This window comes from Leuciscus leuciscus, assembly GCF_965113295.1.
Source record: "Leuciscus leuciscus genome assembly, chromosome: 7".
Taxonomy (NCBI): Eukaryota; Metazoa; Chordata; class Actinopteri; order Cypriniformes; family Leuciscidae; genus Leuciscus; species Leuciscus leuciscus.
The window spans coordinates 23,983,047-23,999,369 of record NC_138731.1 but is presented as its reverse complement, the minus strand read 5'-3'; the positions used below and the strand labels follow the sequence as shown (position 1 = coordinate 23,999,369).

General features: G+C 38.8%; 1 protein-coding gene across 1 annotated transcript in view; it reads right to left on the bottom strand.

Moving 5' to 3' along the window:
• The window catches only part of man1a2 (mannosidase, alpha, class 1A, member 2), a 94,916-nt gene that overhangs the window by 64,696 nt on the left and 13,897 nt on the right, over positions 1-16,323 (bottom strand). Inside the window, exon 3 of the mRNA XM_082175313.1 lies at positions 11,650-11,908. Coding sequence (XP_082031439.1) covers positions 11,650-11,908 — 259 coding nt within the window. The remainder of the gene's footprint in view (positions 1-11,649; positions 11,909-16,323) is intronic.

Genomic DNA, 16,323 nt, shown 5'->3' with positions numbered 1-16,323 from the left:
CTTACATGCGGGAAGTATTTCAGTAAATAAATGAGGTATAACACATGATCCAATGAAATTTGATTTATTTTGCATAATATACTAAACCATGGGTGCCCAGTCCTTTTCCTGTGGATCTACCTACCTACCTGCAGAGTTCAAATCCAACCCTATAAAACACACCTGTCTGTAATTATCAAGTGCTCCTGAAGATCTTAATTAGCAGGTTCGGCTGTGTTTGATCAGGATTGGAACTGAACTTTGAGGGAAAGTGCTAAAGTAAATAAATGTGAAAATTAATGAATATGAAAAAAAAAAAAAAAACTGTAAAATAAACAGATTTATACTTTAGATAGCAACTTCCTGATTATGTAATATTCACTTTATTTTGAAGGTCCCTTTAACACATTCTGCTGACCAAGTTATGCACCTACATGTCTACTAACTCTCATTAGTGTTAGTAGAGTATTAGTAGACTGGTAGGGGTAGGGTTAGAATAAGTTGACATGTACTTGCAACAAGGTTACTTAAAGTCAGTAGAATGTGTGTTGGAGGACCATCAAAATAAAGAGTAAAGAGTTAGTCTACTAACACTCTAATGAGAGTTAGTTGGCATGTAGTTGCAAAGTTACTTATAGTTAGTAGAATTTTACTAGAAAGGGCCCATCAAAATAAAGTGTTACCAGAAATTGTTTTGTTTTTTAAAACAGAAAAAAAAAGTGAAAAATCGAACCAACAGTGATTTATTTTATAAATGCTTTTTTGCTGAATGTTGTAGTATATGAGATTGTTTTATAACGTTTCCTTTTCTATTGCTTATAATATAAAGGAAAACACTATAAAACTTCATATACCGTTTACTTTCTTAGTTTAACAATTATGTCTAATAAATTATTAGACAAAAATGTTTAAAACTAACAAAGACAAAGAGAGTGAGAGCTCCTGTGTCTGCAACAAAAGTTAAAACTTATGATTAACATACATACATACATACATGGGGTGTAACGGTTCACAAAATTCACGGTTCGGTTCGATACGATACACTTGTGTCACGGTTCGGTACGTTTTCCATAGGCTACAGCAAAAATAAATAAATGCCAGAGAATTTTCCTTGAATTAATTTTTTATTTTTTATTTTTTATTTAATGAAACTAACATCATAAAGTATGATTTTTTATTTTATTTTATTTTTGTTGCTTTTTTTACTGAGCAATAATGGAGCTATACTTGACTCTTCTTATGAGCATATAAAACAAAACAGCTCCTTGGACAAAATGAAATGTAATATTGTAGTAGTAGGCTAGTTATAAACAAAGGTTTATTTTAGTTCAGATTAACATTTGAGGGCAGCAATTGTATTCATAATGTCAAAATAAAACAGACGTAATGTTACCTGAAAGCATTATAGCCCACTATTCCTGACAAACTTCCATACCTTGCAGTTAGTGTTACTACAGCAAATCCATTCCACGGTGAATGTTGCTGATCTATGGACACCGGCCAGTTCATTCATGGCACGATGTTTCTTCCTGGTTTCCACGTCAGCGCTGTTTGATCCGTTAATAACAGAGAAATGTGCATGTTTCTCACTAGATCTCGCAGCGATGTTATTACTTCTGCGGCGAATTCAAAAAGCATTTGAAATTCAAATGCTTTCTTTACTGGTCTGGATCTCTTAGCGCTGTGTGGTGTTGCTTGATCAGGCTCGCGCATAGGGTCTCGCGAGTCCCGCTTCACAGGTCAAAACTGATAAACAGTCAACACAAACACAATAAGAGTAGCTCAGTTTCGTTCCTTACATTGCATTTGCCAGTTGATGTTGTGGTCGCGCCAGCCTCTATGAGCGCGCTTGCCACCCGCGACGCGCCTTCATTTGAAATAACGAAATTTTGGTCGGCAGAAAAAACGGTCCAACGAACACGCGTATCGTTACACCCCTAATATATATATATATATACACAGTGAGGAAAATAAGTATTTGAACACCCTGCTATTTTTCAAGTTCTCCCACTTGGAAATCATGGAGGGCTCTGAAATTGTCATCGTAGGTGCATGTCCACTGTGAGAGACATAATCAAAAAAAAAAAATCCAGAAATCACAATATATGATTGTTTAACTATTTATTTGTATGATACAGCTGCAAATTAGTATTTGAAAACCTGTCTATCTGCTAGAATTCTGACCCTCAAAGACCTGTTAGTCTGCCTTTAAAATGTCCACCTCCACTCCATTTATTATCCTAAATTAGATGCACCTGTTTGAGGTCGTTAGCTGCATAAAGACACCTGTCCACCCCATACAATCAGTAAGAATCCAACTACTAACATGGCCAAGACCAAAGAGCTGTCCAAAGACACTAGAGACAAAATTGTACACCTCCACAAGGCTGGAAAGGGCTACAGGGAAATTGCCAAGCAGCTTGGTGAAAAAAGGTCCACTGTTGGAGCAATCATTAGAAAATGGAAGAAGCTAAACATGACTGTCAATCTCACTCGGACTGGGGCTCCATGCAAGATCTCACCTCGTGGGGTCTCAATGATCCTAAGAAAGGTGAGAAATCAGCCCAGAACTACACGGGAGGAGCTGGTCAATGACCTGAAAAGAGCTGGGACCACCGTTTCCAAGGTTACTGTTGGTAATACACTAAGACGTCATGGTTTGAAATCATGCATGGCACGGAAGGTTCCCCTGCTTAAACCAGCACATGCCAAGGCCCGTCTTAAGTTTGCCAATGACCATTTGGATGATCCAGAGGAGTCATGGGAGAAAGTCATGTGGTCAGATGAGACCAAAATAGAACTTTTTGGTCATAATTCCACTAAACGTGTTTGGAGGAAGAAGAATGATGAGTACCATCCCAAGAACGCCATCCCTACTGTGAAGCATGGGGGTGGTAGCATAATGCTTTGGGGGTGTTTTTCTGCACATGGGACAGGGCGACTGCACTGTATTAAGGAGAGGATGACCGGGGCCATGTATTGCGAGATTTTGGGGAACAACCTCCTTCCCTCAGTTAGAGCATTGAAGATGGGTCGAGGCTGGGTCTTCCAACATGACAATGACCCGAAGCACACAGCCAGGATAACCAAGGAGTGGCTCTGTAAGAAGCATATCAAGGTTCTGGCGTGGCCTAGCCAGTCTCCAGACCTAAACCCAATAGAGAATCTTTGGAGGGAGCTCAAACTCCGTGTTTCTCAGCGACAGCCCAGAAACCTGACTGATCTAGAGAAGATCTGTGTGGAGGAGTGGGCCAAAATCCCTCCTGCAGTGTGTGCAAACCTGGTGAAAAACTACAGGAAACGTTTGACCTCTGTAATTGCAAACAAAGGCTACTGTACCAAATATTAACATTGATTTTCTCTGGTGTTCAAATACTTATTTGCAGCTGTATCATACAAATAAAGAGTTAAAAAATCATACATTGTGATTTCTGGATTTTTTTTTTTTTAGATTATGTCTCTCACAGTGGACATGCACCTACGATGACAATTTCAGACCCCTCCATGATTTCTAAGTGGGAGAACTTGCAAAATAGCAGGGTGTTCAAATACTTATTTTCCTCACTGTATGTATGTATGTATGTATGTATATATATGTATGTATATATGTGTATATGTATATGTATATGTATATGTATATATATATATATATATATATATATATATGTATATATATATATATATATATATATATATATACATATACATATATACACACACACACACACACACACACTCACCTAAAGGATTATTAGGAACACCATACTAATACTGTGTTTGACCCCCTTTCGCCTTCAGAACTGCCTTAATTCTACGTGGCATTGATTCAACAAGGTGCTGAAAGCATTCTTTAGAAATGTTGGCCCACATTGATAGGATAGCATCTTGCAGTTGATGGAGATTTGTGGGATGCACATCCAGGGCACAAGCTCCCGTTCCACCACATCCCAAAGATGCTCTATTGGGTTGAGATCTGGTGACTGTGGGGGCCATTTTAGTACAGTGAACTCATTGTCATGTTCAAGAAACCAATTTGAAATGATTCGAGCTTTGTGACATGGTGCATTATCCTGCTGGAAGTAGCCATCAGAGGATGGATACATGGTGGTCATAAAGGGATGGACATGGTCAGAAACAATGCTCAAGTAGGCCGTGGCATTTAAACGATGCCCAATTGGCACTAAGGGGCCTAAAGTGTGCCAAGAAAACATCCCCCACACCATTACACCACCACCACCAGCCTGCACAGTGGTAACAAGGCATGATGGATCCATGTTCTCATTCTGTTTACGCCAAATTCTGACTCTACCATCTGAATGTCTCAACAGAAATCGAGACTCATCAGACCAGGCAACATTTTTCCAGTCTTCAACTGTCCAATTTTGATGAGCTCGTGCAAATTGTAGCCTCTTTTTCCTATTTGTAGTGGAGATGAGTGGTACCCGGTGGGGTCTTCTGCTGTTGTAGCCCATCCGCCTCAAGGTTGTGTGTGTTGTGGCTTCACAAATGCTTTGCTGCATACCTCGGTTGCAACGAGTGGTTATTTCAGTCAAAGTTGCTCTTCTATCAGCTTGAATCAGTCGGCCCATTCTCCTCTGACCTCTAGCATCAACAAGGCATTTTCGCCCACAGGACTGCCGCATACTGGATGTTTTTCCCTTTTCACACCATTCTTTGTAAACCCTAGAAATGGTTGTGCGTGAAAATCCCAGTAACTGAGCAGATTGTGAAATACTCAGACCGGCCCACCTTTCGTTCCCATTCTGACATTCAGTTTGGAGTTCAGGAGATTGTCTTGACCAGGACCACACCCCTAAATGCATTGAAGCAACTGCCATGTGATTGGTTGATTAGATAATTGCATTAATGAGAAATTGAACAGGTGTTCCTAATAATCCTTTAGGTGAGTGTATATATATATATATATATATATATATATATATATATTTATTACACACACTTTTGCAATACAGGCTTTGTGAAAGCTTTTATTCTATTGGGCTTCAGGCAAACAAACATAACTTTCCATTCAGTAACTGTGACTAAATCCAGATTCTTTACTTGGTGGTATATGGGCGCCCTTCTAAGGTCTAATTAATATATTTAAATTTAGATTATTAAGTTACGTTTGTAAGAATTCTTAATATCACACTCTTGACAACTTTTTTATAATTCCAAACGTATTAAAGTATAATAATAACTCAACAACTGATTTCCTGTATAGAGACGCAGCTGTTACGCTACAAAAAAGTGTGATAGTGTGATAGTGGGAGGCTGTTTTTGCACTTTTTTCTTTTTTTGCCAAGTGTGAAACAGATCTGGGATTCAAGCTAAATCATCAGGATCTATCATATAAACTCCTTTAACACACACACCACATGCAAAAGCAAACAACAAACCCTGACAGGCACAATTAACAATGTACACAGCTAACTTCTTATGCTTCTTATCTTTCTCCACTGAGCTTTGGAAACGTAGCAGCTAATCCACACAAGAAAGATACATTTGGCACTTTCATTTAATCAGACGAAGCAAGAGAGGTGTGCTACTGTAGCAATGGAGATTGGCATTGTGGACAATGGCATTGTGGGAGCATCTTTTCCTGTCAGCTCCCGTCCCTTCATCAGGCTAATCAAAAGCTAGCACTGTGCTAATCCAAAAGCAGTTCAGTGAATCACAAACACATACTAAAACAGCTCAGAGGGCAGATTTGTATATAGTTTGTATAAAACCATGCTGAAAGACAACAAGCTAAGACTGGTTTGTGGTGTACATATGAATCAAGTTACACTGTAACCATGAATCAATGAATGAGGCATTTATATAGCTCTTTCATATGTACTACTGTGTCCAAAGCGCTTTACAATTATATATCAGGGGATCTCTCCTCAACCATTTAGTGTGTAGTATGTGTGAGGTAAAGCTAACGTGTTAACATCATGTACAGTATAAATGAGGTCAATGTACATTTGTGTACAGTTATTTAATTATGTCATAATATGGTCTTTAAACTAAGCTTCCACGAAGAAAGCAGTTGCTAGCAAGCGGGAAGTTAAAACTAGCTAGACGGGCATTTAATGGATACAGTACATTCATACCACTTATTACACGCCATTTCGCCACATAAATAATTTTAGGGATTAAGAGATACTGATTTAAGATGAAATGGTTTTAAAATCGTACCTGTTTGTTGTCTTATCCATTACAGTGTACAAAACATAGCAGAAATACAAATTCTCATAGCAAGCGTATAGCTCTGATTTCAGTTACCTGGATGAGCCAGTGTTATCAGGTTTTACCGGTTGTTATCAAGGAATAACATACTGCGGGATGGCGCGATTGACCAATCAGAATCAAGTATTCCACAGAGCCATGTAATATCGTGTATATAGTGTTTTGAACATGAGAGGGAAATTTATTCATTTGTATGACCAAGGAAAGGTTTGAACACGCACGGTCCTAGAGTCACACTAACACACACACATGAACTGAGCTGTGATTAAAACGCTACAGCTCTTTAGTCAAACACAAACACAGCTGCTAGCGTTTAAAACAAGCAATGAGAACGGCGTTAAAATAAATGTTCATCAGAACATTTTGGTCCAGTCTTCATCAAATTCTCTGACAGAAAAGGGACAGTCCGTTTTTTAGCAGGCAGTCCATTCACTAACTTTGACAAAGTAGAGAAACTGGCCAATAATGCCAAATTAATTCAATTGCAAAGGTGGGTTTAGGAAGCTGGAGTGATGCTTATTGAGGTAACAAAGTGCATTTAAATGAAGGCAGGCCACACACACACACACACACACACAGAGATCCAGAGTAAAAAGAGGGTTAAGGCCCCAAAGTGAGCAGCAGATGGCCCCGCTGTGAGCAGTCCACTAAGAGATATGTTATGATGCTGGATTTCATCCTGCAGAGTGTAAGGTAGAAGAAAAAAGTAAAAGGGATTGTTGATGGATATCTTTTGATGAATGGCAGATGCTTCCTCTATAAACAGCATATCACATACAGTAAAGACTCCACATTCCCAATCTAAAACACATTAACACACAGATAGAGCAGATGGCAGAGCCCTGCATGCCCTCATCCACATCACTCTACAGACCTCTCATTATGGCTAATTATAGACTTTTCACAACTCATCTTGTTTCACAAAGATCAAACATCACCTTAGGTTAGTAACAAATCACAGGTAGTCATGTTTGTATTATTATATCTATTGACTAGGGATGTGACGGTGAGGAAATTTTCCCACTGTTTAATCGACGCGTGATAACAACGGTAATACCCGTATCACCGGGTTAGGGGGAACATTGGAATTTTCCCCTTTTTTTTTCAATTAATTCCTATGGAAGCTAAACTTTGCTAGTAGCCTAGAAATCTAGACTCACCCTAGCGGCAGCCAATTTTATTTTGCAGCCAGTGTCGTCTAGCAACTCTCCGTTGGCTTGCGAGCTGGAAAAAACAAACTCTAGTCAGGCCAATCACATCGTGTATAGAGTCGGTTCCACGTGAAATTCCTGCTTCTTGAAAACAAAAGAAGATGGCTGCTGCTGGTGGCGAACAGTGGCCTTTCGAATTGGCTTTGGCCGCAACTCTGGAAGACTTGGAGTTAAGCTTTTCTTTGAGAGAATTCTTAAAAAAGGAAGATGTGTTCTGAGTTTTGCCGACCGGATACGGCAAAAGTTTAATCTATCAACTAGCTCCGCTGGTGGGAAAACGCTCTGGTTGGTTGTAACTTTATCCTATTGCGTGCAGAGGGAATTTGAAAGACAACCGTTTATCCCGCCCCTTGGATTGAGCCCTGCCAATGGTGTGTTCCCAGACCAAACATCTTGATGTGGGTCTGGCTTGTCAGGCTACTATGCTAGCTCAACTGAACTGAAAACGCACGCCCCACTCCAGTGGACAGGCACTGTTATGAATGCGCATGCGGCAACACAATCATGTTGAAAAGGCAAACAAATTGAAAATGAAACGTAACCACCATGCTACTCGTTTGAGCTGCGCTGCGCAGACCGTTTATCAGCTTGGAAGAATAATAGCGCAGAGGGAGATCAGAACTGGTACTCGTGGGCCGATCTCGAGTATGCAACACGGTTACTACACAGCGCTGGGAGATCCAGCGAAAAAGCGTTTGAAATCGCCGCAAAATTAACAACATCACAGCGAGATCTGAACCACAGATATCAGATCAAACAGCGCTGACGTGGAAACCAGAGAAAACATTGTGCCATGAACGAACAAGTTATAGAAGGCTTTTCAATCCACAAATCACCTAGTCTGGCTATCACCAGACCAAGCTCAATCTTTTAAGATTGAACATTAGTCTGGGGAGTCTGCTCTGTACTTTCACTGCACAAGAGGCGTGATTAACGGGCATAGTTCAAATGACTGTACGCAATTTGATAGTCCTTCAACCAATCAGACCAACAATCCAGGTGATGTACTTTGCAGCGAAAACTCCAGGCAGGAAACGTGTCAACAAACGTATTGGTTTGTAGCATTGATCAGCAGTTTGCAGAAGCAGCAATGGCATCGAATGATTTTTGCAGGTTGTGCAAAAAAAAAAAAACATGAAAGTGAGTGGTATTTACACCCACTCGAGCGATTTGTTTGCTAAACTAAAGAAGCCATTGAGAATCGTCGGGAGGTTAAAAGGAATTGGATTGGATTAAACCCGCCAATAGCGCCCCAGGTGGATAAGCCAGTTTGTGATTGGTCCCCGCAAATTTGAAATGGAAGCAAGATAGAAGAATGTACAGGTTTCCAGCCTGAACTGCAGGGCGAAATCAAACCGCCGGCAGATCAGGCTGGGTTTACCCAGTCTACAAATCACCAACATCCACCATGGATTTACTGTAGCAACTAGGGATGGGTATCGTTAAAGTTTTAACAGTATTACTACTCTTACCAATTCCGCTTATCGATTTGATACTTTAACGGTATTCTTATCGGTTCTTTTTGTGACTTTTTAATTAAAACAATAAAACTAATTAAGAACATAATTAACATTGCTTTATAAACTGAAACGTTAAATATCTACAGCAAAAGAAACAGCAATGTTTTGAACAAAGTGAATATAAAACATCCATATACCCTTTTAGTGCTGACGTCACAATTACGTCACAACGTTAGCTGGAGAACAAAGGGAAAACTGGGGGCGGCCAATAATACAAACCAGCACGGACTCAGCTACATAACGATCTTAAAATGGCATCTTTTGTGTTGTTGGGTGCCAGAATCGATAGAGTACAGGCTCAGATTTGAAATTTTATTGCATACCTGCTGCCACTGCCAGACAAAAAGAAACGACGACAGCTGTGATTAAACGCGATAAAACAAGCGGACTAGACAAAAACGATCATCAAATAATACCTTAGCCATCACATTGAATGTATAACTTTGTTTGTATTTTGGCCCAGTTCACTCTCATGTAGTTGTACAAACAGTTCTTATTGCCTGCTGAAATAGAAACATACAGTACATCTTCATGGCTAACTGTTTAGATTAGGTGAGTCTCCAGCGACAGTGCCAATTCTGTAGCCTCCTCTTAACTTGTGCACAACTATAATGAAAGAAGGGTTCGCACATCATACACTCAATCACTCATCACATAGGCTAGTTATAGGCATCTAAAGATGTATATGCCCTCAGTTTTCTCTTTACTATACATGCTTCTCTATCAGGTAGATGTCACAGTCCATTATAGTTAACTTCTTCAAATAAAACTTGCTAGCTAGCGTTAGTAAAGTGGTTAGCCTCCACCTAAGCGCCGCCCACAAAAAACATCACAATGTTTATTTTGTGTTGTGCACCTCCACGTGCGGCATCTCTCTCTTCTGGATTGAAAATAGCAAAAATGCACCACAGACAAATAATGGTTTAATATTACTGCATATAGAAATGGTTGGGGAGATAGAATTTGCAAGATAACATCTATATATAGCAATACTAAATAGTGTGTTTTCTTAATTTATCCAGACTCCAGTGCCAACAGCAGAACCGATAGCTTATCGATCCTGCAGTCTTTCAGAATTAAGCACCGGGGCTCAGGTTTCAGTACCCGTCCCTAGAAGCAACGCTAACTGTAATGGTATTGTGGCAAAAAAAATGACATTATTCATCTTTATATAATAATTCATCATTATTACATTTTTTGCACATTACTGTTAATAAAAGTTAATTTTATCTGCATATCAATGCAAGCTCTGTTACTGTTTACTGTTACATTTCCAATAAACAAACATAATATTATTAGCAACTGCACTTGTTAATGCAAAAACAATAGTAATTTTATGATTAAATTAATTTATGATTAATTTCCCCCAGTGCTACCAAATCTAGTGCTGGTGCCACCATTTGTAGAACTTAGTGGCATTGGTGATCCAGCTCTCAAGTGTTAGTCTGGAGCCCTGAAGGGGGGTAATATTCTACAGGCGGATAGGATCTTGCATGACACCAGAGCAGCATTTCATAACATAGGTTAACATTGGTTCCTTTCAAAACTACAAGTGTTAAAAGTGACTTTAACCTGGGATTTACAGCAGATTTCTAAGGCAGCAGTCATCTCACCTTTACACTTAAGGACACCAATTACTCTTAGACCATAACCATCACTAACATCAACACATACTTATGTGGGGACAAAACGATCAGTCTCCACTCTCCAAAGTAGTGGAACAAAAGAAAACATTTATTTCCAGGTTTAGAAGCTCATTAAAGACAAGTAGCAATTTGAAAGTGAATATAATGGCATTTACTGCAAGCATTGCTGACTCATCATCTGCAGCCCACAGGCTGTTAAGCTTTATGTAAGAGGTCCTAAAGTGTCACAGCCAACATTAAACATGATCAATATTAAAAGTCAACTAGATCTGAATATCATTTGTGTCCATACCACGAACAGTGAAAAAAAAAAAAAACTCAAACCCCAGAGTATGAGAATTGGAACAGTAATGCTTTTGCATTAGTAAACAACACTAATAACCGTTTTCCAATCTGATTAATTTAGGAACAGATCTCACACAGTAAGACAAATTGTGTGGTCCATCTGGAAGAGCGAAAATCCAAATCTGCATTACATCAGTAGAAATCTGTCTGTTCCAGTAAGGCACAAATCAGCCAGTGGCTATTACTTTCTCAGAGTTATTTCTCATCCAAAACTGCAACCCATTTTCAAAAGCTGATAATTATACCTATGGAGACCTCAGTCAGATTAAAATTGCAACAGATTAAAAAAGGCCAAAACTGTTCAATTTATAAAGCAATGTGAAGTAATTAACTGTGAGGGAGATGATGTCTGTTCATCTCTCACCAAAGCACGACCAAGACAGAATCTAACTAGGAGTTGCAAAAATTCTGAGTTTGGCTGCTCGAGCTCGACTATGATAAAAATCCTAATCGCAATTGATTTGGTCTATACTGTAATCAAGATTATTTAACACAATCATGAGTGGGCAGTTTGACCAAAACATTATGCGAGTAATTTATTTCACAACAATACATAGCAATAGCATCAAGCAAGCATTATCTTGATTATCGTTTTTTTTTTAATCGTTGGAAAACAAAATCGAAGCTAAAATTTGCTTAATCGCACAGCCCTAATTCTTAAAACTAGCAAGCACACTATACCTTTTAAAGCATGTAAACACACACTCCTCTTACCTCTCTGATTTTGTCCCTCTTTTCCTTGGTGTCAGGATCCCCTGGGTCACCATCGTTGACCCCTACCAGTTTGGGCATGGGTACTGGAGGCAGTGGTTTGGGACCGTCTTTCTTTTTCAAGTCCTCAGCTACCTTGGTCTTCTCTGTTTGGATCTCAGCCTTCAGCTCCTCTTTGGATTTGCGGAGCTTTTCCTTGGCTTCCTGCAGTGCCCGCTCATGATCTGCCCGGATCTTGTCACGAAGACTCTCCTCTTCCTCCCTGCAGATGCACAATGAAACATATAAGAGATGCTTTAATTAGTTTATTGTAACTTAATATAGGAGGTGGAACATTTCTATTTCATTTCTATTTCTATTTCTACATTTCTATTATTTTCATATTATATAAATTGTTCATGTAATTATAGGCTATATAAATGTCATACATGTAGCGCAATGTATAATATGTATTATACTGTCTGTTAACAATTCTAAAGTTTAGGGTCAATAAAATATATTTTAATATTTTTCTTAAAACAAAATGAATGAAGTGGATATTCAACACTATACTCTGTGTACAGGGGCAGTCGTGGCCTAAAGGTTAGAGAGTCAGACTTGTAACCCAAAAGTTCAATCGGTAGGGAAATGTAGGGAGGGGAGTGAAGGAACAGCGCTCTCTTCCACCCTCAATATTCACGACTGAGGTTCCCTTGAGCACCTAACCCCCAATCGCTCCCCGGGTGCTGCATCAAAAATGGCTTGGGGTGTGCGTCTCCACGGTTTGCAGTGTGTTCACTACTTACTGCTACTAATGTGTGTGCATTAGCTTGGATGGGTTAAATGCAGAGGAAAATTTCAGAGTATGGGTGACAATACTTGGCCTTCACGTCACTTTATACTAGGGCTGTCACTTTTGAGAAAAATCTAATTCGAACGGGTATCAAATATCAAGCAATGTATTCGAATATATTCGAATATCTACTTATCTACTTATTTATCTACTTATAATATCTACTTATTTCACACAAAAAAAAACCCTGTTACGGACGGGACAGTTCTCCGTTACGGACGTGAGCGCTCTGAAAGCGGCACTAAAAGACTGCTTTAAAACTTTCACAGAGACCTCAAACAGAAAGCACAAAGCCTGTCTTTAAATTTAATTTAGTTTTGTATTAATTGTATCTTAATTTTAATCAATTGCCTGGATTTAATAAATAAGAAGTATATATACTAGAAAATATTTAATCACGACACGGAGGCGCCGGCGCGTGAACCTGGAGCTTGTCTCATAAATGAACTAGTGTTGTCACGGTACCAAAATTTCAGTATTCGGTACCGATACCAGTGAAAATCCACGGTTCTCGGTACCAATTCCGGTACCAAAGCTTAATTTAGATTAAATTTACATAATTATATTAAAGTGTATATCACAAAGATGGAAACTGTAGTATTAAAAACACTTTACAATAAGATTCCATTTGTTAGATAACATTAGATAAAATGACCTAACAAAAAAAACAATAGTTATATACTGTCGCAATTATTCTCCTTTAGGGGTTAATTTAAAAATACATTTTTAAAATCAAAAGTTAACATTATTTCTGTTAACATTATTTAATGCACAATGAATGAAGTGAACAAACATGACCAATCAAGTGTTTTGTATTAAATAACATTCACTAACATTAATTAATGTTGTAAAAATATATTGTTCACTCAATGTGTTATGTTAGATAACGCAGTAAGTGATGTTAATGAATGGTATCTTATTGTAGCATTACCAAACTATACAGGAGATAAAATGTTTTATTTGACTTGACTATACTTTTATTTAATCCAAAACTGTATTCATATTTAACTTTAAAAGGGCTTTTTAAACCTGCTAAGAGTTATCCAGCCAAGAATAAGACTAGAACTGCTTTTCTGACGGACTGATATTAATGACGGCTTTTTATTTCTCATCTCCATAAATATATCTAGTAGTAAAGCTAATGCAAGGGCTAGAAATCAATTAATAGGCCTATGTCACACTTCCTCGTCGTCATGGAGAGCGCAGTTCGCACAAGCGTTTGTACTCCCGTGGCGTCTGTCGTTGCTATGCATCCATGAACGCACATGGAAAAGCGAGCGCGCCGATTCTATTATGAGCGCGCTTGCCGCGCGCCATTTGAAATAACGTATCTGCACGCGCAAAAACATCAGCACCACATCAGCAGCAGCACCGCCGATCGCCATCAGCGCTTTTATGAAGAGGACGCAACTGCACGCGCTTCGGGCATGCACGCGCATCAAGTACCGGGTTTGAGAAAACCTGGTACCGTGACGTTTAAAAAAAAATTAGTACCGACTTGGTACCGAAGTACCGGGTCTTTTGACAACACTAAAATGAACCGAAACTCAGCGTATACGGTAACCTACTTGCCTCACAGAACTGAGACATAGAAAGCTTGAAATGTGTACTTTTAAACAGAACAATTCAAAACGAAAGAAAACAGACTGTTCTCTGCTTATGTCATCCATGTGAAATGTGCATTTCTCTCTGGCGCGTTCACCAACTGCGAAGATAGCGAGTCAGCATAGTCAACTTCATCTTTGCAGCCGACACTGACACAGAAAACACTTGTTTATTAGTAAAAAATGTAAATGTCTCCTTGCTATATTTGACATTCATAGTCATTACTTTTGCTGGTTCTTTGTGACAGCTTTTAGGTGCTTTATTGGCAGCGCCACCCTTACATGTTACATGAACGCGTCACCACCGCATCAGCACCGAAAACATGGAGATTTTTTTTCTTTTTGGGGGCATTTTGTTTGTGTTCAAGCTTTCTTAGTTGTCTTTAGGTTAATGTTTCTTGTTTCAGTTAACAGTTTTTCAGTTGTTTTCAGTAAATTTTTTCATGGGTAGGCTACAGGAGCAGCATGTAGGCTACTCTCGCGGCTGTAGACGGTGTTTTCTCTTGGTTCATGTCAGTCAGTATGAATTAATTTTGATATATAATCCGGAAAATACGGTACTTTACCATCTATGGTGTAGAACCCAAAATATTTCCAGACACTACTTTTTAGATGAGTTGGGGTAGAATTGTCCGATCAGGCGATTAAAAAACAAATGGTCTAATCATAGACTGTAAAAAATGCGCTACACATGGCACTTTAAAAACTGAATCGTTTATTTATAGTTCGATTACGGATATTTCACGTCATGTTCGAATGCATATTCGAATATCGAATAAAAAGTGACAGCCCTACTTTATACGTACTCCACCCAGGAGTACACTAACAACAAACAGCTCAAACAAACCTGATTTATAATCAAACAATTGGAATTAATTTCAATAAAGTTTTTCGCAATAAAATGGAAATAAAATTGTGTTAACAGAAACAACGTGTTACAACAATTATTATATATTTTTTTTAGGTATTAGTTAAGAGCAATTATGGGGTGGAGTGTGGGAGAATGCACAGGAGACTCATATACTATAAGCTACAAGGTAACATAACGCCACACACACACACAGAAGAATAAGGGTGGAGACAGAAGATTTTTAGGTCTTGTGAATCAATGAAGCACACCAGACTAAAGAAAGAACCGAAGGGGATTGCAAGGAAAAAGAGGTCAGATGGATACAGTGACACAGACAGTGATATGCCGGGGCGACGCAGGTTATCTCAGACTGGTTCGTTCATTGTTACGGCCTGGAAACGTTCGCCAGGTGACAGCGAGACGTTTTGTCGTTCTTCGTCTCGCTGTCTCCTAGTATCTGCTAAACTATAATGGATTAACAATCATTTGAATGCATTACAATATATATCGAAAAATTTTACCCACTATTTTGCATCAAAGTGCTTAATTAGCTTAAGAAATACATGCGACGGACACTAAAGTTGTCGTTCCAGAGGATAAAAGCTGCAATTACAGTAAAGTGAGTGCTGATGTGAGCATTTCTAATGCGGGGGTTAAATGGCTAGTCTGCAAACAGGGACGTGTGTGAGTTGGAAATATGTGGGCACTAATGGCTTCTTGCGAGGGACATGAGAGCAAAGGGCCTCACTAATGACAGTAAACACCAATAAAACTCTGCATTGCATTAGAGTGCAGACATCTATAGTCTACGGTAACGCTCCATAATGGATTCACCTACAAATCTCAGCCTGCAACCCTTCGCTCCCACTCACATTATTCTATTGGCTTTTTTTTGGGGGGCCTGCAGTCTCTCTCTCTCTTTTTGAAAGGCTCTCTCAAAGCTGCGTCTAGGTGATTTCATGGAAGGCTCATAATGTCATACATACAATTAGAAGCATGTCAAAATTAGTTTGAATCAATTACCCCAACAGATACAAAGTCAGTCCAGGGCAAATCAAAGTGTGGCTGAATTAACATGTTTAGTTCAATCCATTGCGTACGCTACTACTTTTCATCAGCAATTCCATTATTTACAGGCATTATGTGAACCCACCTACATCATTCCAACAAGCTCTAGGTGGAATATTCTTTGTAATGTAATGTCATTATATAAGCTCCCTGTAAGAGAGTTAACATCAAGAAAACCTTAAAAAAAAAAAACATCTTGACATATTTAATCTATAATGAATGATTAATTAATCTAACTAATGATGCATGAATACAGGGATTGTCTGAAAATGTTTGTCTAAAATGTTTGTTTTTTTAAACCATACTATTGCTCTCCTCATTTG